The 27916-nt window shown below is 33.8% G+C and overlaps 2 protein-coding genes, 1 long non-coding RNA gene and 2 other non-coding genes across 6 annotated transcripts; 4 read left to right on the forward strand and 1 right to left on the reverse strand.

The window, feature by feature from the left end:
• On the reverse strand, positions 1 to 4929 carry LOC103845947. Its single transcript, XR_004449414.1, has 2 exons — positions 4691 to 4929; positions 1 to 4573 (listed from the first exon to the last, which is right to left on the reverse strand). It is a non-coding gene; the product is annotated as an uncharacterized LOC103845947 (long non-coding RNA).
• LOC103845948 (aluminum-activated malate transporter 6) lies at positions 134 to 6901 on the forward strand. 2 transcript variants are annotated; one of them, XM_033275471.1, is made up of 6 exons: positions 134 to 464; positions 2079 to 2216; positions 2294 to 2563; positions 2638 to 2774; positions 2861 to 3007; positions 4505 to 6901. In XM_033275471.1, exons 1-6 carry the CDS (start codon positions 176 to 178, stop codon positions 5120 to 5122), a joined length of 1599 nt encoding a protein of 532 aa, XP_033131362.1. In that variant the 5' UTR covers positions 134 to 175; the 3' UTR covers positions 5123 to 6901. The 2 variants fall into 2 exon arrangements, with proteins under 2 accessions (XP_033131362.1, XP_033131363.1); XM_033275472.1 differs by having other exon boundaries at positions 134 to 407.
• Positions 6902 to 14294: 7393 nt separating this feature from the next.
• LOC103845949 (probable E3 ubiquitin-protein ligase ATL44) lies at positions 14295 to 20782 on the forward strand. The gene has a single exon (XM_009122866.3). It carries the CDS (start codon positions 19894 to 19896, stop codon positions 20572 to 20574), a length of 681 nt encoding a protein of 226 aa, XP_009121114.1. The 5' UTR covers positions 14295 to 19893; the 3' UTR covers positions 20575 to 20782.
• LOC117126935 lies at positions 15018 to 15124 on the forward strand. Its single transcript, XR_004449696.1, has one exon. It is a non-coding gene; the product is annotated as a small nucleolar RNA R71 (small nucleolar RNA).
• Positions 20783 to 25810: 5028 nt separating the features above from the next.
• LOC103845950 lies at positions 25811 to 26475 on the forward strand. The gene is made up of 4 exons (XR_004449415.1): positions 25811 to 25835; positions 25906 to 26098; positions 26166 to 26339; positions 26417 to 26475. It is a non-coding gene; the product is annotated as an uncharacterized LOC103845950 (transcript).
• The last annotated feature ends 1441 nt before the right edge of the window (positions 26476 to 27916 follow it).

Consider the following 27916-nt stretch of genomic DNA (forward strand, 5'->3'; position numbering starts at 1 on the left):
CTCACAGGTCCACAAACTCCGTTTTCTTCGATTCTTTATTATACGAAAGGGAACAAAAATGGTAAATACAATAACTTGAATTTAGAAGGCATGCATTAATGGGAGGAACGTAAATGCAACGTACATACAAGTTAATCCCTCTTTGTATTTATAGGACAATAAGGTTCTCTTTAATATGGAGAAAATAGCAGGCAATATGGGGTCAGGTCCAGAGCAAAGCAGAGAGGGGCTTCTCTCTCGGAAAAGATACTCAGGTTTCGGATTTAATGACTCAAGACGACGCTTCTGCGGGATCTGTAACTTGTGGCATTCTGATCGTCGGAAGCTCTTCTTTGCCGTCAAGATGGGAATGGCTCTTGCCATTTGCTCCTTCCTTATTTTCCTTAAAGAGCCTCTGCACGCTGCCAGTAAATTCTATGTCTGGGCCATCCTTACTGTTGTTGTGGTTTTCGAATATTCCGTAGGTATTTTATTCGATCTTTGTTTTTACTATTCGATTTTGGGGAGGATGTTTGTTGTTTGGTTGGATCTTTACGAGGTTTTGAGTGTTCTAGGAAATTCATTTCATGGCAATTTCCCCTGTGCACCAATCCTAGTAAGATTATGGCGCTGGTTCACTATACATTCTCTTCTATTACTAAATAGGAACTTACTAAGCCCCTGTATTTGGATTCTCTCTCTCTATTTTAACTATTCGATCTACAAATTCAGCGGTGTTGGCCATGTTCAGGCATTTATTATCACATAGACATTTGAACTAAACCAATATTTTTAAAATCGGATAGGTAACTAAACCAAAATTATGTTGGGTTATGGTCAATATGGTTAGACCGTACGTGTTTAATCAGATTCAACTGAATTTAACTTAATTCGATCATACAATAAAATTAGAAATAAATGTGTTGTTTGTTATCTTCTGCAAGTTTTCGAACTTAATAAAGTTTAGTTATTAAGTTTTTAATAATCAAAATAACTATGAAATAAAATCTAAGTACAAACCAACGGAAATCAAATATATAATCAATATTTTGATTTCAAATATAAAATCAGTATTTTTACTTTAAATATTTTTTACAATGAGTTATGAAAATTCAAAAAAAGTTTAATATAAGAAAATATTTATCATACTACAGGGTTCTTTCATTGCCTTTAGGTTTTGGCGTTTATTTTCCACTACAAATTGTCCTTGTAAATTTTGTCTACAAATTAAAAACTTAGTATAATTTAATATTTTACCCAAAAAAAACTTATTTGTGCGACTCTTTTCATTAGGGGTGGGCACTTCGGTTATTTTCTGGGTCGGTTAGGGTTCGGTTCGGTTTGGTTAGTTTGGTTCTAGTATTTTTCTAACTGAAATAAACCATAGTTAGTTTGGTTTAGTTCTGTTTGGTTTGTGTTCGCTTTGGTTTGTGTTCGCTTCGGTTTGTTTTTTGGATCAGTTTAATTAGGTTTTTCTTAGTTTAATTTTTTTTAAGAGAAACTATGTAAACATAAACTATGCGAACTAAATTCAATATTTTTGAAATAAAAACCTTTAAAAAGTCAGAAAAATATATAAGAGTTAAAAAATGAAAGCTTATTAAAATAAAAAAAAAGACATCATTAGTAATGTCTCTTATATCATTATTAAAAAACCTGTAATGAATCATCTTACATGTGACCCTGTGGAGAAGAATTTTTTTGTTTAATAAATTTTGCTTTAGGTTTTAGGTTTTAGGTTTAGTTTTAACATCCACGTTTACATATATAAGAATATAAAAATACAAACTTTTCTATTTTTGTAAATCAAATATTTTAATGATTTCAGTTAGAAGAATATATTTTAATGAATGAATAATGGAAAATATGTGGTTTGGTATTAGAATTTTAGTATATTGGTATTACTAATATTTTTAATTTAAATAATTACAAAAACACATCGGTTTTTGTGTTGGAAAAATCTTCAACCGAATTGTTTGAAATAGACTTTGGTTTGGTTTGAATCGGTTTCGGTTCGGTCGGTTTGGTTCGGTTCGGTTCGGTTTTTTTGTCCACCCCTACTTTTCGTCCACTTAGATTCTTGCATGTTTAATTCGTAGGTGCAACGTTGGTCAAAGGGTTCAACAGAGCTTTAGGCACATTCTCTGCTGGGGGACTTGCTCTTGGCATCGCCAGGCTCTCTGTTCTATCAGGAGATTTCGAGCAATTTATAATCATCATATTCATTTTACTTGCAGGTTACCGAATTTCATTGACTGATACGTCAGGTTTTTATGTAGATAACAACACTTTCTATATGACCTTGATCTATCAGGTTTCAGTGCTAGTTATTTGAAACTCCACCCAGCCATGAAGGCATATGAGTATGCGTTCAGGGTGTTCTTGTTAACATACTGTATCGTCCTTGTTTCTGGAAACAACACGGGAGAGTTCTTTAGTACCGCGTATTACAGGTCTTTGTTTATTGTGCTTGGTGCAACCATCTGTTTGGTTGTGAATATATTTATATCTCCAATATGGGCCGGGGAAGATCTCCATAAACTGGTGGCTACAAATTTCAAAAGTGTAGCAAATTCACTAGAAGGTAACAAACATAACTTGGCATTTCATTTTCATGTGCTTTAACTAATTTTCAGGTGTTTTTTCGTACACATTTAGGATGTGTGAATGGTTACTTGCAATGTGTGGAATACGAGAGAATACCTTCGAAGATTCTTATATACCAAGCTTCAGATGATCCATTATACAGCGGGTACAGATCAGCTGTTCAGTCTACAAGTGAAGAAGATTCTCTGGTATGTTTGAAACTAAGACAACTAGCTAAAACGAATTTGGATGATATTAACATTAAGATCTCTTTATTTTAATGTTTGTGTGGCAGCTTGAGTTTGCCAGGTGGGAGCCTCCACATGGACCATACAGAACGCTTAACCATCCCTGGATAAACTATGTGAAACTTAGTGGTGCAGTAAGGCATTGTGCTTTCACGGTCATGGCAATGCATGGCTGCATTCTTTCAGAGATACAGGTTCCTTTCATTACCATTTCATGAAACCCAAATAAGAGCTTTTAAAGCTTACAAGTTGAATCAGTGTTTTAAAAATAAGGCTTAGGAGTTAATGCATATTTCTTTAATGAAAAACCCAACTAATTATTTTTAACTCTTTTTGGGGTCTTGTTACAATTTTTCTCTAGAAGTCTAAACGAATATAAAAAAATGACAACTTGAAAAATACTCTATTAATAGTTTAAAATTTGAAAATTACACTTTCATTTTTAGTTTTTGAAAACTACAATTTATGAAATGTGAAAAAGACATTAGTATCCATATTAAATATTTGAATAAATAAAATAAAAATTTGAAATTAATAAAATTATTATCGTTAAAAATAGTGGTGGTAAACATGAAAATTCCCCTAAATTAATCTATGTTGAAATAAATGTGTTATTTTACCATTTCAAAATTTAAAATATAAATTATACTGTGCTTTAACCTTCTAAACCTTATATAAAAAAAACTTTCCCTACAACATCAGTCTTCTTACTCTTCTACAAAAGAAAAGTCACGTCATTCCCAGAAAATATATTTTTTCTTGTGACAAGTATGTTCTATCAAGAAAACTTTAAATGAATAAAAGAAAACGAAAGTTTACAAAATCGAATTACAATCAAGGACATGGGTGAAGAATTAACAAGCCTGAGACTACGTAAACTAGAGAAAAGGAAAATGTTTTGCAGAAAGGAAAACTAAAAGATTAAAAAGAAGAAGATGCAGGAGACGCAGCTTATTCTTTTTTCTTCTTCTTAAAAAACAAAAATTTAAGATATATTTAAAAGATATTGTGTAGATATTATTAAGATTTTAAAAGAAACAATTTTTGTTAAAAATATTTAATTTAAATATTAAATAAATTATGCTGATTAAATTTTTGTTAATAATATTAAATATTCAGATTGGATAATTTAGTAAATTTACATATAACAAAGTGTATTTTTCAAAAACCTTAAGTAGTGGTGTAGTTTTCAAACTAAAATCTCATAGAAGTGTATTTATCCAATTTTTTCCTAAAAAATATGTAATTTCGATTTTGTTTTTAACTTGGTTTGTTGGAATTTTCGTTTGCTTTTGTTTTTGGTTCAATTTTTATACGGAAAAGGGTTTAATCAGTATTATAATTTATAATTATCTAGTATGTATATATATTTTATACATAACTGTATATACACACATAATATATAATATATTATTTTAATGAATTTCAGTTTATTTGGTTTGGTTAAAAATGATTTTGGTTTCGGTATTTGGGATTCAAAATAACGAGATCAAAATTTAAAAACTGTAAACAAATTTTGTTGATGAGTTTAGGAATTAGGGTTACTGATTTTGGTTTGGTTTGCCCCTTCTGGGTTTATTTACGCACCCTTTAATGTGGAAGATTAAATTGTTTTTCTTAATTTCTTTGCATGCTATAAGAACATTGTATTTCGCTTACTTGGTGATGTAATGAGCTATGTAATTTGGCAGGCAGCTCCAGAGAAACGACAGGCTTTCCGTCACGAGCTTCAAAGAGTTGGCAACGAAGGAGCAAAAGTTCTGCGTTTGATTGGAAAAAAAGTGGAGAAAATGGAAAAGTTAAGCCCCAGAGAGATTCTTAAGGACGTTCAAGGTGCAGCAGAGGAACTACAGATGAAAATAGACAGTAAATCTTACCTTCTTGTCAACTCAGAAAGCTGGGCGGCTACTAAAGAGCAAGCTGAAACAGAAGAGGCTCGAGGAAACAATCACAACGAAACCAAGGTGATCAAATCACTCAGTCAGATTTGGGATACCAACAGTAGCAACAGTCATAATCCAGCCAGTGCTAGTGAATCTCAAATATGGGTGTCAACAGAGAGTATGATGCTAAGGAATCGCGAGATGTGGCCAAGTGTGTCTTTCATAGGCGGTTCTGTGGTAAATGAGATGGAAGGCAAAATATACGAAAGCGCGAGTTCTTTGTCTTTGGCTACGTTTGCTTCCCTTCTGATCGAGTTTGTTGCAAGGCTGCAGAATATTGTCAATGCCTTTGAGGAGCTTAGCACAAAAGCAGATTTCAAAGATCAGGTTAAACAGACTCCTGCTAACGTAGTAGATCAATTGTAATTAATTGTGGAAAATAATTAAGCCACTCAAACGGTTATATTTCACTTGTGGAAGCACATGAATAATTTAATTCACAACCAGATTTCTATTACTGCTTCAGCTGTGTTCCAGGTCATTGATCGAGACATGAGGAATAATAGTCTAGTTTTTACCACCACCACCACAGCCTCTTCCGGATCGGTTAGCGAATAAAACTAACTATTCATTAAAAAAAACAATTTTGTTGTGCTTTTAATGATATAAGACATGCATTTGCGTATTTAAAACTTTGTTTTATATTATTTTGTATATTATTTCTGTAATCAATATTAAACTTTTGATATTAATGGAAATATTTACCCAAAAAGAATATTTGTACAACAACAAAATAAACTCGATATACATGTTTAGGGTTTAAGAAAAAAAAGTCAATCTCTCTAATTACAATTTACACAGCCACATTGCCCTACTCAGCTATCGAACTCAACTCCACCATAAATTTCCTCCTCCCTTTACCGCCACCACCAGAGCCTCTTCCACCGCAACCATATTATTCCTTTGTGGTTAAGATAAGCTTGTGCTTGTAGGCTAATTTGGTGGTCCATCTTGTTTTTATTTCTTTTTACCAAGATGGCTCAGTACTAAGATCTTCTTGTAAATCTTTTATTCATTTCTACGATATTTAAAATTTAGCAAAAAAAATTAAGAGATATTTTTTTGCAGAAGTTGAGACCAAGTTCTGAGATAGGTGCAATATTGGGTTGTCTGATTTTAGGTTTGAAGAAAAGGAAATATTTTTCTAATGTTCATTTTTGTTCATCAAATTTTCAGGTCTTTCTAATAGATAAGTAATGCATATCATTATAGTATGATTTAGTTTTATGTATCTGACTTTTCTTCATGTTGCTTTCCTATTTTTCTGTTTTCCCAAGATTATATATACCACCATAAACGAAAAGAAATGATTTTTAGCCGACACATACACTGATCTAAACAACTTTTTGGGTCACCAAATTATTGGGTCAACCACGGAATAGTAAATTAATTACTTTTAATATGTAATTATATATTGTCTATTAAAGATATAAGAGAAATTTTGCAATTTTTTTTTTTTAAATATTAAAATATGTAAACTTGGTGTCTTTATATTTTACTTTCGTTTCACACATAAAATATTTTGCAGTTAATAATTTTTGTAAAATGTTAGGAGAGGACATATAATGAAACATAGCAAGACATAAATCTCATAAGTTTTAGATATCTAATACCAACAATACGAATAAATTTTAAATTAAAATAAACCAAACGTAAATATCAAGATTACAATATATTTTTTATAACAAAATTAAATTAATATTAAATCTCATTAACTAAATTTAGTTCTTTCTATCATCGTTCATTATATCTTCTTCAGATGGTAAATTGAATTGAGTTTGGAGGAGAATATGGCACCGTAGAGAACGACGAGGTGATGTCACAATTTCTTTTCTTTGAGTTTCTTTAATGTTGTTGATCTTGATTTTTTTCGTTGTTATTTAAATTGTTATAGTATGCTGTATTGATATGATATGGTGAAAAATAATTACTCTAGACCAGTGAATGTGTGTATCACCATGTCTGCAAAAAGAAGAAGATGTGAAGAAGATGAACTCGCCGACTATACTATATGTAGTGAAAGAAAATTATAGTCTAGTACGATTCTTATATTTTTGTACCATTCGAAAGTACCAAACTAAATAGTATGCTACGGTTCTTGTATTATTGTACCATCGATTGTTTGATAAATTCATTATTTATCAATTTCTAGTTTACAAGTATATGTACTATACTATATATTTTTTTCTATACTATTTGGGTTTAGAGTTTAGTGATTAAGATTTAAGGTTTAGTATTTGGAAGGCGGGGGTTGAGGTTTGGGTTAAGTGACTGTATTATGTATGTTCTTTTTGACGATTAATAAAGAGTGTTCTATTTTACTCACCAATTTGTACTATACTATGTATTTTCTTCCATTATATTTGGGTTTAGAGTATATACTTGGATTTAGGGTTTTGTGATTAGGATTTAGGGTTTAGTATTTGGAAGGTGGGAGTTTAGGTTTGGGTTTAGTGATAGCATTTTTGGGTTTAATATTTAATAGTTAGGTCTGAGTTTAGCATTGAGGGGTTGTGTGTTGGATTGGAGTCCTATATTATTCAAAAATTAGGTTTGGATTTAGTTTAATATTACATAATATTTATATTATTTTCAAATTTTGATAATTGGGTTTAAAGTTTATATTTGGGTTTAGGGTTCAATAATTAGGGTTTAGGGTTTAGTATTTAGATGGAAGGGTGATGTTTAAAGTTTAGGGTTTAGTATTTAAGAGTTGAGGTTTGGAGTAAAGTTTAGTATTTACTAGATGTGAGTGGATTTTGAATCCTATTATATTTTAGTGATATGATATAGAAAAATCAGATGCATATTTATGTGTTAAACAAAAGTGTGGTGTTGGTTGTATTACATGTAATAATTAATTGTGGAGTGTCAAATTGTTGATGTCATCAATATTTTCTCTTTATTACTGGCAACTTGAACAAAATGGGTTACCGGATAAAACTTGACATAATTATTATGAACTTAATTATGTCAAAATCAATGCTCTGCACTTAATTTCCTTTTCAAATTTGGTCATTTGGCAAATTCTTCCATTTTAACGTGCCATGGACCTTGCAGGTTTTACTTTAAACCAAAATAAATTTTAGGCTTGTGGAATAGGAATCTCATGTATATTAATTGATGATCATTTAAAAAGTTGTAACCTTAAGTTTGTACTAATTAAAAAAAGACTCTGCTTGTGGAAGCACCGTGGCCTAGTGGTTTAATGGCTTCTACACCCAAGTCTGGGATTCGAATCCCAGACGACGCAAATTCTACACCAGGAGGTATGGGTTCAATTTCCAGAGAAAGCGAAATATGCAGAAAAATTGGAGAAAATATTTACAAGAGATCTTCAGCATGGCGCAAGGAGTATTGTCAAGAATGGATCTAGCATGGCGGCTCAGGGTGTGCAGCCAGACGTGAATCCTTATAAGGCATGTAAAATTATCGGCTGTAATATCGTCTATGTAATGTTTCTAATAATTTGTATTAGCATAATAACCAGACAAAAAAAAAGGCGTTTCTTAGGTGTCGCTTAATTAGGATGACAATTTAGCTTACGTGTCAGCTTAAAAATCAATTGAAAAAATATTGGTCCAAATCCAATTACTAGGGAGCATTATATTAACCCAAAATATAAGAATAATGTATTTGTTTCTTAAATAAAAGCTATAGAATTACCTAGTAGATTAACATATATATAGCAATTAATGACTATGAATAATAAAGATTTGATAACAATTTGCATCCTCTTTCATTTTTGTTTAATTTTATGTTATTAAAATAAATAAACAATCACATTAACTATATAATAAAAAAATAGATTTTTTATTATATGATATATTTTGAATTTTTTAAAATGACTTTAAATTACAAAAATGAGGAAACCTTATATGTTATATTTTTCTTATATGTTATATTTTTTCTTATATGTTGTATTTTCAATTTCTTAAAACAACTTTAAATTACAAAAATGTAAGTTTTTCTTAAGCATACGACTAAAATCATTAAAATGACATGTATCAATTCGATGGTTGATCTGAAACCTTTCAAAACCATATGGAAGATAAATTTTAAAATAATTCAACTATTGAAACAATATTGTTCACATTTTTTAAGAATGTGTTCGGTAGAAAAAATAAAGTTTTTGTGTTATAATTTGTTTAATGTTCAATCCGATCAATCCATGATATATTAATTATAGTTTAGTTCCATAATTTTTAATAAAAATTGATCCGGTCCATCGGAAAGAAATTATATAGTAACAAAAAAATATATTGTATATGTATAAATAATATGATCAAATATAAAAAAAAATTATTGATAATATATACAAATAAACTCACCAAACGAAAGGCGCAAGTCTTATCCTAGTCTTACATTAATTCTGAAGAAAAGGTTAGGAACGGATCATAGAACCGTTTAAATATTTCATCAGCCGATTAACCCTTTAATCTGTAAACTGAATTTTGTTAACACCCCTGCTAATATTCTTTTTCCAATAATCTCTGTCGAAGAAACATAAATCTCTCAATGATTTATGATCCTGAGGTTATGGAAGGCGTTGAGTGTTCAGGTTTGGACGCATATGTACCACGATATTTTTAAAATCTATTGAAGACCACCGCTTGTTGGATCCTCAAATGAAAGAGAAACACCCAAATTGCGACTCAAATTTGTTTGTATCTTCATCATATATTGGGTTTAAACTCTGAATCTTTGTGACAAAAAAAAGACTCAGAATCCAAATATATTTTTTATGAATTCAAGGCGACCTTATAACTTTTAGATTTGATCAATAAATATCCAAAATGTGATTTACAATATATTGCTTCTTCGTACATATTGGTTTACAATCTACTTTTAGCTTCTTATACATATTCACATGCATGTATTAGTTTATGTTAATGTATATAATATTTGGAATGTACAACCATGTAGTACCATATGTTTGCTTTAATTTATTTTTTATCATCAAAATAAACAGATTTTTAGAATTTTGTAAACCAAACTGACAATTCTGCAAACCAAACTGTCAATTATGCATCCATATTAACTATATGCTTGTTTTATATAACTGACGAATCATTTTTTTCTTTTAGAAAGCCAATTCACTTTATCTTTTATATCTTTGGGAGTGACCACCATATTATGATGCTAAATAATTGAGATAGGTGATGGATAAGCTATGCGCAGCGGGGAGCACATGGGATATTAAAAATATCATATCATCAAATCCTTTTTTGTAAATAATATCTGATAAGTTTCCTGGGCTTCCAACTCAAAACCAATTGGCAATTAGTGGATTTGTCCAAGTCCCTTATATATTACTCAAGTCCCTTTCATATATTCGATGTGGGATCTTCTTTCCAATACCCTCCCTCGAGATAATGGTGCGTATAACCATTAATCTCGCAGAATCCATCATACCCCCTCCGAAATCATGCTTTATTTTTCTAGCGATCTCGATGGAACTGAGCCTTCTATGGGCCATCAGCTAATGGGATGATCGGGCCACTGTCCGGGCCGGATTAATGGGTTAGGGTATTGGGCCTGCTCTGATACCATGATAAGTTTCTTGAGCTTCCAACTTAAAACCAATTGGCAATTAGTGGATTGGCCCAAGTCCCTTATATATTACTCAAGTCCCTTTCATATATTCGATGTGGGATCTTCTCTCCAATACCATGAAAATATTCACTGGAATTTGGAGAGAAGATCCCACATCGGAAATATGAAAGGGACTTGAGTAATATATAAGGGACTTGGGCCAATCCACTAATTGCCAATTGGTTTTAAGTTGGAAGCCCAAGAAACTTATCATGGTATCAGAGCCGGCCCAATACCCTGACCCATTAATCCGGCCCGGACAGTGGCCCGATCATCCCATTAGCTGATGGCCCATAGAAGGCTCAGTTCCACCGAGATCGCTAGAAAAATAAAGCATGATTTCGGAGGGGGTATGGTGGATTCTGCGAGATTAATGGTTATACGCACCATTATCTCGAGGGAAGGTATTGGAGAGAAGATCCCACATCGGAAATATGAAAGGGACTTGAGTAATATATAAGGGACTTGGGCCAATCCACTAATTGCCAATTGGTTTTGAGTTGGAAGCCCAAGAAACTTATCATAGGTTACTTGCGGAGACAATCAGATCATCCACATAAACGAGCACCATGATGTACTCTGAACCGCGATCCAAAATAAATAAAGAGTAATCGGGAGGCCCCTGAGAAAACCCATAATTTCGTAGGGATATAGATAACTTCTCGAACCAGCAGCGTGGTGCCTGACGAAGACCATAGAGAGACTTGTTTAAACGACAAACTTTGTTCTTGTCAGAGCAACAGAACCCTGGAGGAGGTCGCATATAAACTTCCTCTTTCAAATCTCCGTGTAAGAAAGCATTGTGAACGTCCATCTGATGAATCTCCCAATTTCGAGATGCAGCGATCTGTAAGAGAGTGCGTACTGTTGTCATCCTTGCAACAGGGGCGAAGGTTTCATCGTAGTCATCGCCTTCGACCTGATTATTTCCCAGTACGACGAGACGCGCCTTATATCGTTCTAAGGTTCCATCGGCGCGAAACTTGAGTTTAAAAACCCATTTACAGCCGATGGCGTGCTTACCAGGAGGAAGATCCACTACTGTCCACGTTCCACTGTCCTCTAATGCAACGTATTATACTGTTATCGCATTTCGCCAGTTTTCATCAAGAATCGCCTGTTTATACGAACGAGGCTCAACAAGCGACGATATGGCAGCGAGGAAAGCACAGTGACTTTCGGAGAAGTTGGAGCAATCGACGTAAAATTCCAGTGAATAAGGTGCAGTCGCTTGACAAGTGATAAGTTTCCTGGACTTCCAACTCAAAACCAATTGGCAATTAGTGGATTGGCCCAAGTCCCTTATATATTACTCAAGTCCTTTTCATATATTCGATGTGGGATCTTCTCTCCAATAATATCTAATATCTTAAAGATGGTAGAAGGCTTCCTTACAAATAACTTAAAACTAAAAGGCATGGTCCGCTTTGAACCGAACAAAAGGATATGGAATAAAAGGTCGAACACACAAGAACATGTGCACAACTCCTTTTTTGTCACGATATTTGATGGAATACAAAACCGGTGAAAATAGTTGATATTCCCAGAACACAGCAACTAAGAAAAATACATAAACAGGCGGAATTCTACGGAAATAAAACTATATTAAAGAAAAACAACACAAAAATATTATATGATATTTTAATAAATTATCAAATAACTTGAAAATAGTTTAACAAATTGCAAGTCTGTTACTTTTAGCAAGTATTTGTAAATGCAAATACTCGTTTCCACAAACCAGATACAAATTTAAATTTCCATTATCTATACAAAGTAAGTCAAACATAAGTAAGGGTTTTGACAAGTAAAAGGGAGTATTTGCAGTATAGATACTCCTTCAACGAGTATCTATACTAAAAACTGCAAATACTCCGTTGTGCAGGTTGAAGGAGTTCACACATGTATGTATATAATTTTGACAAGTAAAAGTTGTCATATCGAACCACGTAAAGGTCCTCTTAACAATACTGGAAATATATGTTAATCAAATAATCTTCTATGCTTACAAAACTTATAAAGTAAAAGATCATAAATGTTTTTTTTAATATAAACTTCACTAAAAATACGAACTCCTCTTAACTATACTGAAAAAATATATATATCAGATAGTCTTCTAAGCTTACAAAATTTAAGACGTAAAAGATAAAAAAAATTTATATAAGTTTAATTAAAATAAATAAATTAACAGCAATAACTATAAAAAAATATATATATTACTAAGAGTCTAACCGGCAGCCTCCATGTCATCCTCTAACAGAGATCCCATTGTACTACCTAAAAGTCACCATAACAGCATAGATTTTATAGTGGTCTTCGCATCAAACACTCACTCGATTTACAGAGAGGAAAGAGAATCACGTGTAGACAACACTTAATCTTGCTTATAATGTCATGTTGGGTAAGGTCCGGGCGGAGAAACCTTTTCGGGCACCACCAACTATTGGTTTATGGTTGATTTGCGCCCATGATTAGGTAGCATACCGAATCGGTTCAGTTAACCGGTAGTTATTGGTTAAACTCTATAAATGAACCTATACAACTCTTCATGAATGTATGTGTCTGTTCATTGAAGATATGTGTCTCTTCCTTGAAGATATGTAACCTTTCGCATATGTATCATTTGGTTGTCTATAAATAAGACACATTGTAAAGAGAAGAAAACAATGGAGTAATAACAAAATAATAATAGAGAGAGATGTTTTAGAAAGAGAAAGCTATAAAAATCAACTAGAATGGCACTTGAACGGTGGCAAGTGGTTGATTTTCGTCTGTGATTTCATCCCCGGCTCTTGTCCGATTTGTATAAAGTAGTGTTCATCAACAAACCAGACTAAGTTATATTTTCAGTTTAACCCGCTTCCGCATTAGAACTTCTAACATTGGTATCAGAGCATTTGGATTCGATTCTGGCATATTTACATTCTTAATAATCATGTACGCATAATTTGGACATATATTTAAAAAGATATTAGGATAATATGTTTTGATCATGTAATAAGTTTATGTCTAACATTTAAAAAGTTAAATTGTTAGATTCGTTTTGTTAAGTTGATGGAGAATCTAGATCTATTTTTGATCAAAATTTAATGTGAGAAATTAAGTCAATCGAGTATTAATTTGATTTAAGTGATCTTTGTAAACAAACATGTTTTATTTGTTAATTCATGTTATAGAATACAATGATCTATTGGGAGTTCTAATGTGTTTAGAACTTAAAATTTTTCATAAAATAAATTAAATTATTGTAATAAGATCTTAATATGGGTGATGATTGGGAACATAATGAACTCTCGATCTTGTATTTAAATCAAATTACTATGGTTTAGTTTATGTTTATTGCAAGAGTATATTATTTAATAGAAGCATTCAAAAATTAATGTCTCTAAGATGTTCCAGCAAGTATGTCTTCTGCTTGTAAGAACATCATTGCTTAGCTCAACCGAGGAGAGAAACTGGATGGTGATAATTACGATATATGGTATCCGAAAATTCAGTATGTCCTTGAAGAGCAAGAGGTGAAAGAGACTGTTTCCCATCTCATGGAAGATCTTGCGCAGGGTACTACAAGTCAACATCAGAGAGATAAAGAGGCATATACTGCCTGGAAAACAAAGAATAATATAGCTCGCATTACTATGATAAGTTTTATGAATGATGATCTCATGTGTGAGTTTGAAGAGTACAATACTGCAAAAGGCATATGGGAGGCCTTAAAAGAGAAGTTTTGTCCCACATGGACAACTAAACTTAGGAGACTTAATCAAAAGTTTAATGACTATAAGAAACGCTCAAATCATTCGATGAGGCAGCATCTTAGAGTCATGTCAAACATGATTAGAGAGCTCAAAAATGCTGGTCAGGTTATATCTAATGAACAGAAATTCCAAGTGGTTCTCTGCTCGTTACCTGAAAATTAGGACCATATGAAGGTTCAGATGATGCATAATGTCAATGTTAAGACATTTGAAGATATTTCACGTCATTTTGAGTTAGAAGATGAGTGCCTAAACGCTGCTATACCTTTTAACAAAGCCACCTTTGCAAAATCAAACTGGGATTTGAAACGCAAGAGAGGTAACAAGGGAAATAAGGCTCCAAGTCACTTGGGAAACAATTCCAAGGTTTTGGTACTGGGCATCAGCACTTGCCAACTACATATGTGTGGTGGGAAGACTCTCATATTACATGATGTATTATTATATGCTCCTGAAATCCATCGGAGATTGGTCTCTGTTTTAGCTTTACTTAAGTTAGGATTTAGTTTGAACTTTCATGATATGTGTTTTATACATTTCTATAGAGTCTGTGTTTTTTGGTTCTGGTTATACATATGATGGTTTCATTGTAATTGTACTTGATTGTACTACAAATAATAATAATAATAATAATAATAATAATAATAATAATAATAATAATAATTGTTTATCATAACTGATCAACCTTGGCAGTCAGCTCATCTATCTTCTGGGTGTCAGAACTGTTCTTTTTCTTGGAGCAATCACTCTCCTCGTTCTTATTGGCTGAGGTAGCAGCCATGTTCTCAATCAGCTCAAACGCTCCATCAGTGGCCTGAGTCATGAAGTCTCCATTGCTGGCAGAGTTCATAGCACTCTGAAATTCCTAGTCAACTCCATCATAGAAAATGCCTAGGAGGTAATCATCATCAAATCCATGGTGAGGGCATTCTTTGCGGTAGTCATTGAAGCGCTCCCATGCGTCGCAGAAAGGCTCATCAATGAGCTGTCAGAAGGAGGTGATCTTGTTCCTCAATGCAGTTGTTCTCGACTTAGAGTAGAAATGACTGAGGAACGCTGATAGGACCTGCTCCAATGAAGTAAGAGAACCAGTAGGGAGAGAATTCAACCACCTTGCAGCCTTGCCATCAAGAGAGAATGGGAACAACGTGCACTTAATGTAGTCTGGTGGTACTCCATTGGCGCGAGTAAAGCTGCAGAATTTTTCGAAACTTTCAATATGCTCCATTGGAATCTCTGCTGGAAGACCATTAAACACTTTCCTCTGCACCAGAGCGATCAACGCAGGCTTGATCTCACAGTCCTGTCTCAGGCAGGGTGGAGGAGTAATGGCATAGCGCGTTGTAGGGAAGTTATGCGGAAGGTTTCTCTGCCCGATTGGAGCAGCTTGCTCCTGCTGTAGTGCGGCCTGTTCAGCAGATTGTTGAGCAGATTGTTCCTGCACTTGAATGGTGTGTTGCAACTGCTGCATTTGCTGTTGCATTTGTTGCAATTGAGCAGTGAGTTGCTCTTGATTGCCGTAGTTGCCCATTATGGCGTTGTTCGGCCCTGATTGTTGACGGTTTGTTCTTTCTAACCTTGCTAGCTCCTGGTTGCTAAATGTAACTAACTCTCCTTGTGCGTTTCTCCGAGTATGTCCACTGGTCATGCACCTGAAAAATTAGCTGCAACAAAAAGGATAGAGCAAGTTAGAGGTCTTAGACTAAATAAATAACTGAAAAATAAAGGTAAAGAACTGGTCCCCGTCGCAACGGCGCCAAAACTTGATACACTAAAATTATGTCTTTACTATTGCAAGCTAACAGTGTAGATGTAGTGAATTCTTCTTTGCCGAGATCAAAAACTTTTCATCCTTTTTTGAGCGTAAGGATAGCCAACAAAGATGCAACGCCTACTTCTTTTCCCAAATTTATCTTTGTCCCGAGAGAGATGAACAAAACACCCAAATACTCGAAGTTGAGAGTAACATGGTTTCTCTCTATTAAGTAACGCATAGGTGACCAGTGCTTAAGAATGACATATGGTGTATGGTTTATTAAGTATGCAGCAGTCATGGTCGCTTCTCCCCAAAATTTCACAGGTAAGCTGCTTTGAAATAATAAGGCACAAGCTACATTGAGGATGTGACGATGTTTCCTTTCAACTATGTCGTTTTGTTGAGGAGTGGCAACACAAGATGTATGATGAATGATGCCATTCTCATGAAAAGTAGCTTGCTAGACACATAAACTCAGTCTCGTTGTCATTGCGAACAATTTTGACCTCCTTCGAGAATTGTTTCGCGGCCATTTTATAGAAGTTTAGTAGGAACGTCGAACCTCAGACTTTTCGAGAAGTAGATAGGTTCAGACAGCTCTGGAAAAGTCATCAACCACAGTAAGAAAGTAGACAGTTCTAGAAGATGTACGAGTGCGATATGGACCCCCAAACGTCGCAATGAATAAGTTCAAAACATTATTTATTTTATTTAAAATTTCATAGAAAACCTCTCTAGTCTGCTTAGCTTCAAAACAAGTGTCACAAGGACTTGGAGAAACAGTTTTATTGGAATCTAAAGCAACAGATAAGTAAGATAACACTGAAAACAAAAGATGTCCAAGCCTCTGGTGCCAAAGAAACCGATCTACTGAACGAGCAGACTTATCAGAAACTTAAACCCGTGCAGCCATAATATCTTTAAAGTAGTAAACCCCATATCTCTCTTCACCTGCTCCAATCAGCGTCCTCATGAAACGATCTTGTAAAACATGCAAAGTAGTTGGTTTGGCGAAGCAACTTTGAAACTGATATAAGAGAACAATTCAAGTTCGGCACAAATAAAACATTGGACAACAAAATGGTTTTAGAGAGATGTCACCAGTATGGGTAGCTTATGTTTTGTTTCCATCTGCGAACCCAACGGGACATGGCGGAATTATGACTATTCGAGAAACGAGAGCTCTCATGTCATGTGGTGAGAGGTTCATGTATCCAATATAAGATCACCATATTTCTTACCATTCAACTTATCAGACAATTTTGTTTTCTCATTAATCATCTGAGTAAGAGCTCTCCATTGTTCCTCGGTGAAAGCTTGAAACGTCGAAGAGTTTAAAGAAGTTGCATGAGCAGTGTTGGCTCTAATCGTATTGCTTCTAATGCGATCAGAATTAGAAGCGCCATGACCATGACCTCCTCATGCTCCTCAGTTTTCACTTCGTGTTCGTGGTGTTTGTTCCCACCAGTCTGGAAAACCTACAAGTTGCCAACAATTGTCTTTTCTCATGACCATGTCGGCCGCAATGGGAGAAAGTGACTACACGATGGATCCGTCAAGAATTTTTTTGTCTCAGATGGTTCCTTCGTGGCGACGAAACCGACATCATTGTGTTGTGCTTCTTGTTCCTTAGTAGAAGTGAGTTGTTGTTTTTCTGTGACTATTCAGGCATACGCTCTGCTAAGATCAACGGACGAGTCTGTAGCTATAATCCCTCGACAGACGATTCCAAACCGAGCTTCATCTAAGCCCATAATAAACTGATGTACCTTCTCTTCTTCTCTCCCTGTCTCATAAATCGCAGAAGCACTGCAACTGCAGGGAGGAAGGGGTTTGTAAGTGTCAAGTTCTTCCCACATCTTAGCTAGACGTCCGAAGTAATCCATCACTGTTTGTTCGTCTTGCTTGCATGACGCAATTTCCTCATTAAGATGATGAATTTTAACTTTGTTTCCCACTGAGAAATGTTTCTTTGAATTCTCCCACAACTCGTGAAAATCGGATATGAAGGTGACTATAGAACGAACGCAAGCTTCTATGGAAGAACGAATCCAGCCAACGATCATAGAGTTGACATATGAACATAGCTCGAACTGTGGCAGGTTTATGTACTGAGCCATCAATAAACACTAACTTTCTCTTAGCCCTAAGATCATTAACCAACTCAGTGGACCATTCGTTATAATTCTCACCCGTAAACATCACCGATGTTATCAAAGCTCCTGGATTCTCGGACGCAAACAAGGAGTAAGGGGTGGACGCATTACCGACGCTTTGCTCAACCTGAGACTTGCTCGTCGTTGTATACTTACTTGCGGAAGACGCATCTGTGTCGACCATGACTAGAAACTGTTGTTCTTACCAAGAACAAGACTGATCGACAAAGATTAAGTCACATAACTTTTATTACTCTGATATCATGTAAACCAACAATAATATTATAAATTCTGAACTGTATTGACGTCAAAGACTTACATGTGTTTATATACAACAATGAGAAGTCATAAACCTAAAGAGATTAAGATAGCTTAATATGTAAATATCACAAGATAATGACAACTATCCTTATTAATAGGATCCACTTTCCTAATATTATCAATTAACTAATTAATGTTGACAAAAAAAAACGATTTTCATTTCAAAGAAAAACGATTCTAACCTAATGAAACAGTTGACCACATAAATTAATAGTGGAAATACATGCAAAATAAATGCAATGTAGAATGAACATTACGTAATGGAAGCTTATTTGGTCCAATGGTTTGAGTAATGGTTCATTGATGCTTATACACCAGTAGATCTGGGTTTCGATGCACAGAGAAGACAAAATTATGCGAATTAATAGAAAAAATGCTTATAATGCAGTCAGACGTGAATCCTCGTAAGGTAGGTAGAATTGTCGGCCGTAGAATTGTATGTAATATTTTATATAGTTTGTAATATCATAATTATCTAACGTTAAAAAATGAACATTACATAAAAAAAAGAATATTTGATAATAATGCAAATGAGCCAATAAGCGAGAGAGCCCGGTGTTATTAACAATACCATTTTCCACGAGCTGATCTCCCATTTGTCTTTTACCTTATATTTCATTTCTTAACAAACAAGAGAATCATTTTATCATACAACTATTGTAAATTTCAGAGACCAAAAATAAAGGAGTCTAATCGAAAGTAGGTTTAGTCGTTTAGGTAAGAAAGAGGCTTACTTATACCTTTTGGTAACGTGTTCGTCAATACTGAACCTATGAAGCCCACCCCACCTACCCATCTTTTCTGATAATTCTTTTATATGCAACATAACTAATCATAACTATTTTAAATACATATAATGAACTTATATATCGCGTGATGATTTCAACATCAAATGACTAGCCTTAAGAGATTTTCATAATAAAACTTAAAAATACACAAAGAAAAGCTCCATTTCTGATTCTTAATTTATAAAAATGGGGTTTAGCATCTACTCCTTCCGTTTTTTTAATATAAGTCGTTGTAGAGAAATTTTTTTGTTCCAAATTATATGTCGTTTTCGGTTTTCTATGTAAAATTTATTAGTAATTAATGTTGTATGATCAATGGTAATATATTTTTTATTTTTCTATTGGTTCAATTGTGGTTAAGTAAATAAATGATGTTTTTGTTTAGAAAATATAAGAAATTAATGGTTTTCTTAATCTACGTGCATAGCTGTAACGATTTATATAAAAAAACGGAGGGAGTATTAAACTAGTTGGTGATACTTAGATGCATCTTCTTTAAGAGCAAAATGTTTGTTTTAAGCCTTTAACAGAATATGTATCCTCACGAAACAACAATACTCTAAATAGGAAGATGCAAATTGCATGTAAACATTAATTCAGCCATTAATTTTGAATATATTTAGAATCTAATTTTATTTCCCTTCACATTCCAAACTTTTCTGTCGTGTATTATTATATAGTATTTTTTGTATTAGCTTAACATAAAATATTTAATATTGTATGCAATGGTGCAAAAACTTATATAAAAATATATATAAACCTATACATGTATCTATCTTTGTGTGTCTCTATTATAACGTGGATCAAGATTCTTTCTTATCTTTATCACTCTCACGTTCTTTTGTCTTCAAACGCACACAAAGAAAAGAAAAAACCAAGAATGACTATACCGTCAAGAATCCTCGAGACGGCGGCGACGCCACCACCACAACCGTCGGAGCAGATTCTGGCGGCGGAATCTGACATGGTGGTGATCTTGTCTGCTCTTCTCTGCGCTCTCATATGCGTAGCTGGCCTTGCCGCCATCGTACGTTGCTCTTGTCTCCGGCGATTTACTGCCGGAGGAAATTCTCCGTCGCAGAACAAAGGGTTGAAGAAGAAAGCTCTTCAGTCTCTTCCTAGATCCACTTTCACCGCCGCGGAATCAACCTCCGGAGGTGCCGCCGAAGACGGCGGAGATTCAACGGAGTGCGCGATTTGTCTCACTGAGTTCGCCGACGGAGAAGAAATCAGAGTGCTTCCTCTTTGTGGCCATTCCTTCCACGTGGCGTGTATTGACAAATGGCTTGTTTCTAGGTCTTCGTGTCCTTCTTGTCGCCGGATTCTCACGCCGGTGAGATGTGGCCGGTGCGGCCATTCTTCAACGGCTGGGAGACAAAGCAAAGATCATCAACATGACCAAAACTCGTCGCAGCTCGCTTCCTCTGTTCCTACGTTTCTTCCTTAACACAATCTTACTTATCATCGGAATAGTTAATTTTAATAGTGTCTTGTAAAGTGGTTTCAATTAGAAACTAGTGATCTCAAGGGTTTTTTTTCTTCCTGTCGTTTTAGATGTAATTCCACTGTGTTAAGATCAACTAGATAGAGTTCAAAGTTGGAGATGTTTATCTAAATAGCAAAATGAGTTAAATCATAACTTTCTTTTTATTTTATTTACACAAATAAATTGATTGTTGATTAGACAGGTAATGGAGTCGGCCATGTGAGCTTATCTGAACATGAAAAACAAAACCATGCCTCCTCGGTCCCCCCGAAACTGCCAAATTTACTTTCAGACAAACACGGCCCAACAGCTATAATGACTCGGTTAGTAATGGTGTGAACAAAAAGACAACTCCAAACCGAAATAAACTGAAGTTAACCGTGAAGGGAAGGAACAGGACCAGGTAGCCAACATTTAAGTAAATAATTGCCATGTGTACTAAAGAGCGATTATCAGTTTCTCACATGGCCAAAACAGTATTTATAATTCATCTACGGGAGCTCCGTTCAAATGCTTTTTTTTTTGAAAAAAAAGCTCCGTTCAAATGTTTCAAAAAAATTTCCACATGCTGCCCTGCATGTTTGCATGACTCAGGTGCATGTACCAATGTTTTCGCACAAAAAAACGATGGTAAAAATCATGATTTTTCTGGTTTATTGTCAAAAGCACATATTTTATAGCAATCACAAAAGTGTGTCAACAAAATAAAGAGGATTGAGGTTGGATCGACAAGGCGGCATAGGACATATTCAAACTCAACAAAGCATCCTCACAGATTTTTAAATGTGGAATTTAAGTTTCAACTATCAAGGGCCGGAAAGTAACAGGACCATCAGCTACTTATGAAAAATTTGGTACCAAACAAACGTGAATTCTTGTTCCTGCGAGAGACAAATAGTATCAGGATGTATGGTAGTCAAGAAAAATTTACGCACACGATGCGGAGAACCAAAACAATCAGCAAACCATGTATTTTTTTAATGTCTACCGGTGGTCCAAGTTTGGACATTCTCACAGATTCCAACGAATCTATATAATTTTCCGACCCACTCATTTTTCACAAATATGGATCATTTATATTGGAGAATTTCTTTGCAGATGGAAGATCATCAATTTGCACATATCCTATGGTATATTTGAAAATGAAGAAAAAACAAGGTTTTTAACAACAGACATTGATCCCAGGGATACTCTCAAACTAGCATAAACGAAATCATTACTCTGAATGGAAGCACAGTCTACAATTATGCACAGGGTTCCCCCAAATTGGGAGATCGAGGCTAAAACCTTACCTTCCATACCGGTCAGATGGTGTTTCACAGATAGATCATAGAAAGATAAAGATGGACACTCAAACTAAGGTTAGTATAGCACTTTGGAATATTTTTATGGATTATTGGGGGCGAGAAACACTAGAGCTAGTCGTTCACCGCTTCACTCGGAAGTAGAATCCTTTATCTTGGCAATGGAATGTATGAGGAATTTACGTTAGTTTCATGTCACATTTGCAACAGATTATTCTCAATTGGTGAAGATGGTTTCAAACCAGAAGAATGACCAGCTTTTGTAAGTTATTTGGAAGATATCAAGCTTCCGAAAAGGAAGTTTTCACACTTCATAGCTCATTCATATACCAAGAACGATGAATTCAAGGGCGGATAGGCTTAAACGCAGTGCTAGAAAGTAGTTGTCTTTTATCGTCTCAAAGCTAACAGTTTGGTGTACAAAGTATTTATGAGTCTTTTTGAGATAATTGGCTAAATATACATAAAAGTGAAAGAAATTGGGTAACTACCCAAAACGCTCAAAAACCCTCTTACACTGTACACGTTTTGGTCCTCCTTGACAGTATTGCCCCTGCCCAAACATTCATCATCTTTCTCTCTCTTTCCCGAATCTCCATGTCAATTATATCTCTATTTTCTTCTTTTTCTTTTTCTTCTCAAAACACAGATGTTTTCTCAATCTTCATTGAAGTTGAAAGTTTCTCCTCAAACCCACAATCAATTTTCTCATCGAATGTTTTAACAGTTGTTTACTTCTGACACAAATTCTACACTAATCTCCTCATCTTCAACTCAATTCTTAGACACACCAAAAAAATTTATCCAATTTATGAATCTTCCATCGATAAATTAAGAATTACAATTGGTTACAAGAATCGACAATCTACAAAGAGAGAAAAAAAAAACACAGTAGAAAACTCAAGTGTATATTGTTGTACATTAACAAATGATGTTTAACATTAAGTTTTAACGTAAAATATTATAAAAATTGTTACATGATAACTTCTTTATTAGACACATATACTTATCACATATCAAAAACAATGACCTCAATCTTATATGTTATTTACCATAGAAAATATAATGTTAAGTGTAGTTAGTCCAGATATCTTATTTTGTTGCATTTAACAAACCATGTGGTAGCTAACGTTAGATAATTTTAACATCTTACTAGCCATTTTAAAAGCGACAAAATGTTTCATAACAGCTAACCAAATATGTATTAGATAATAAACATATTTTGTAGAAATTTACAAACCATGTATTATATAATACATTTATTTTAAAGCAAATGAGGCTTAACGTTAAATTATAACATAAACGTTACATGGCTTTGTAGCGGATAAAATTTTTATTAGAAATATAACTTATAAAGTACAACAAAAATGACTTCAATCTATTATGATATTTCCATATAAAACATGAACTTGGATGTAATATTGGTTTATATATAGTATAATAATTATTAATGGTTAAGCATATAAAAGTTGAATAGATAATGGTAAAGTTAGCATGGTAACCTTTTTGGTATCATCTACCAAGCCACATATCAGCTATCGATGTTATTTTTAGCATCTTATCAACTATTTTAAATCGACAATATATTTTGTAGCATCTAACCAAACAAGTATCAGATAAGAGAAACATATTCTATAGAAATTTATAGCCATGTATCATATAACCATAACTATTTTGAAACGAAGAAATTTAACATAAAGCTTTAACAACTAACCAAACTTGTATATGCTCACGAGAATTATTTGGTAACATCTAATCAAAATTTACCAGTTAACAGAAATCTTTTTCTTGTTATACAGCCATGTGCCTTTACCAGCATGTGAGTCGAAGATATCTCCCCTTTATGCGTCATAAAATTGTTTAGAACTTTTATATCGTGGTGGACCTCAAACAAATTGACAGAGAAGCTATGGTAGATGAACTCATCGAGAGGATAATACTCTTTCGATTTAAACACTGTGTTGAAAGAAATACACTTAGATGAAAAGATAATCACATCAATGAAAACAAAAAAGAATTGAAGAATCCATTGCAGAAATGGAAAAACAAATAAGTTTAGGGATTTTAAAGAGATATAAGAGAGAGAAAGAGAAGAAGATTAATTATCTGGGCAATAGATTTTGAAGAAGAGACACAGGAGAGAAAGAGAGATGGAAGGATTTTGGGAAGGGCAGTTTTGAGGTATACAAATATCAATAGTGTATGGATAGTTAGCTAATTATGAGTTTTTTCATGTATATGTTACCTAATTTCTCTTTTTTTTTAATGTTGATGACAAAAAAAATCAGAGAAAAACCAATAGTTTACATTTTTTTATTATTTGGTTTTTTTTTTCAAAAGATATTGAATCTAAAATAACTAAATCTTATTGGTTGAGTGAACCTAAGAATCATTTATATTCTAAAACGCATGTCGGTTCACCAATCAAGTTCTGCCATGTAATCCACATTTACAAAATTAATCAAAAAAATAAAATGCAACAAAAAAAAACTCTATCGCACGTATCACATACCTCCAATCCTCCCTCTTCATCCACAAGCTTTTTTCCATGTTCCTATATATTTCTAAAACTCAGTAAAACAAATGAAAACAAAATAGATTAGGAGAAAACTACACTCTTCTTTTCTAATTTTCAATAACATAATACAAACTTGGGGCTGTATATAATGTTAAGAGTCAGTGCCGACTTCCATTAGACTGTATTCTCGAGTGATTCTATCAAGAAATAGTGGATATGATGGCTCTGAATTAGTCGAGTGGAGAGTAATTCAACCAGTGTAAAGAGATTCAAAATAAGATCTGGCTAAAAAGGAGAAAAGAGAATGATGGAACACGCACATGGTAAGATATGAGGAACAAATTCTGATTAAAGTTAAAAATGCTTCTGTTCTAATTGTTTTCCTACTGTAAAATAGTTTTAACAACAAAATGTAAATTGAAAACACCATTGAAATACTACCGAACGTATAGTGGCTATGAATGTAATAAGAGAAATTAGCCATAGATTACAAGTTTAGAATTAGGAAAAACACATGAAGAATAAGACATAAAGAAGTAAGACAAAAGTATAAAACTAATATTTGTATTTAGTGAATTAATTAAAATCAAAGTAATTTTCTTAAAACCAATCTAACTTCATTTTATATGTTGTGGTAAATCAGAGAACTGACAAGTTTAATGATTTGTTTATGTATACTCATCAAAATAATATAAATATAGTTTAGTTGTATATAAATGAGACTTTTATAGTCTTATTTGTTAGCAAAAATATACCAGGAACAATACTAGTTTCTCTGAATAAAATATAAGATCCTAAATTAATAGATGAGAAGTGCAGACCTAATTCTAGCAGTTGCAAGAGAGAAACCAAACAAAATTAAATCGTACCGGACCAAATCCGGTTTGCTTCTCTTTATGTTTCCTCCACCGTTTCACCCATATTTTGCTTGCTCTGTCTTCCTCAAAATCGAAACCGAAGAGAAGTTGTCAAATTTCGCACAGGAACTCTACGTCCAGCAAAGGTTTCTTTGTTGTTAGGGTTTGTGTTCGATTTTTCTTGTAGGGTTTGTGTTCGATTTTGTTGTTGGGTTGTTTTGTTTAGGCTTCTTTAGTTCCCGTTATACCCTATAAGATCGCTAAATGCTTAAAAATTCGTGCTTTTCTTCTGAAGAAACAACACTCCGTGCGAAAGTTATGTCTTTTTTTTTTGTTTTCTTTCATCGATAACGAATGTGTTCTGGTTTTGAAATGTTACCTGTTGTATGAAACGAAACCCATGAAAATTTCTTGTTCTGTTGATTGTTTTTGATAATACAGTCAAATGTATATTATTGAAGAACATATGATTTCTTGAAATTTCTGTTTCAGGGGATCCAGAACATCATGCCTCGAATCTTACTGGGCTCCAATATTCTAAAGGTAACAGTTTCTTCTTGTATTCATCTTTGTTGCTTGATCTTGATAAACCATGTATTGGAAAATTTTGCAGAAGGGAGTATCTTGGGGAGGTCTTAAGGGATCAGTAATTTTTGCTCTTGGCTTCCATTCACGTATGTGGCTGTTATTGGTTATTGACTGTAGATTTTTGGGGAAAGAAGCTTGATCAATGCATTTTATTGACTCTTCTTTCAGATGGTGTTCTATTCCCTAATCCAGAAAGGGTACTTCAAGAAGCCACAGAGGTAAGCAAGAAATGGTGTTTTTGAAAGAAAGTTGATTTCCAACTGATTTTTGTTTCTCATGTTGCAGTCTTTGGCTCAGGCGGAGTCTTTATCAGGGGTAAGCAAGAGGTGGTGTTAAAGTTGTTTGATTTTTTTTTGAAAAGACAATGTAATGTCTTCTCATGTTTCACTGTTTCAGGAGTATTACGCTCAACTGGATGAGTTGATTGAAAATAAAAAGGTGTTGGACGAGGCATTGCAGGTAAATATCAAGATATGGTGTTGATGCATCTTGAGTTTGTCTGAATTTCTGATCTCTAAAGTCTTCTCTTGTTTCAGTTGTATCTGGCTGGACTTGCTGAGTTGGAAGAACTTAAAGAAGCCAAGGGACTTTGAAAACGTTTTGTCAATCGCAGGAAGAATCTTAGTGGAGTCTCTTGTGATGCAATTGAACAGAAGAAATTATCTGATTTAGTGTAAGTAGCCGAAGGTTCTGATACTGTGGCCTTCTTTAAAACTTTGCATGTGGCAAAAGGATGACATATCCCCAGTTAGACGGTTGCTAATGCCCATACCATAACACTTGACTATATCTTGTATGAGATCTTGTTGTTATTCTGAAGTTTAACATATTGACAGTTCTGGACTTGGTCTCAAATTGCATTAATATATGCACGGGTAGCATTGAATTACATTTCAGTCTTCACAAAGAAGAAATTACATCAAGAGAAACAAGAATACAATCTCACTTTGAGACTATGAAATTGAATGGGACTGGTTTGCGTATTTTATGAATTTGGAAATTCAAATTAAATTTACTGATACTCGTTTGATCACCAAAAAGCGTCAGTCCCTTTTCAGTGAACAGATTATCAAGTACTCCTTGGAGATCTAACCAAATTGGTAAATGATAAGGCGGAGATATCTGGTCTATACGTCGTGTACGACCAATTGAACGTTATGGGGGGGAGGGAGAAATCGGCCGGTTCATATATCAACAGTAGGCCGCGGTCTCAATCAGTACCTGAACTGATGGCATGTTCATATATCAACAGCGGGGGGGGGGGGGGGGGGGGGGGAATCGGCCGGTTCATATATCAACAGTAGGCCGCGGTCTCAATCAGTACATGAACTGATGACATGTGCTAAAACATACATCAACGTATATTTATTTTAAATTTTATACACGAACTAATAAAATTAGGCTAAATTATACGTTGACCTCTTTTCCGTTAGTCAAATGTTTATGAATTGTGTCGTGTCATTAACGGAACCATACGTGTCATAATGGAATTATTTCGATTTAAAATAATAATAATTAAAAAAAATATTCATGTCAAATATGTTGTGGGAGCCTTCGAAACCCGCGTTTGGTCAATGGCAAAAGCTTAATTCTTTTTTGAAAAAGATATCAAATAACTCAATTAATATGATATTAAGTTTTCTTTTTATTTTTAATTAAGATTTCAGAATATTAGATTGTTTTAAATTTTACAGCATATATAGTTTATTTTTTGTGGTGCATTTCAAAAACTTATTTATTATTATTTATAATTTATCTTTTGTAAAATTTGAAATACTATCATTGAGTTTGAATTATATATTTAATTAACTTTTAAAGTATGCTTCATCACTTAATAAGACTCATTTAATCATATTTTCTATTTATTCTTATTTAAGTACAAAATTTTAACTAATTAACGTTCAAAGATTAAAAAATAAAACTCATTCCACTTCGAAAAATCAATGTTTTAGAAAAAATATTGACTCAATGATTTTTTTTTTTTTGCATATTTATTAGAGTAGGTTAAATTGTAGATTTGAGACAAAAATGTTCAT

The sequence above is a fragment of the Brassica rapa genome, chromosome A07 (assembly GCF_000309985.2).
Source record: "Brassica rapa cultivar Chiifu-401-42 chromosome A07, CAAS_Brap_v3.01, whole genome shotgun sequence".
In the NCBI taxonomy this organism is placed as follows: Eukaryota; Viridiplantae; Streptophyta; class Magnoliopsida; order Brassicales; family Brassicaceae; genus Brassica; species Brassica rapa.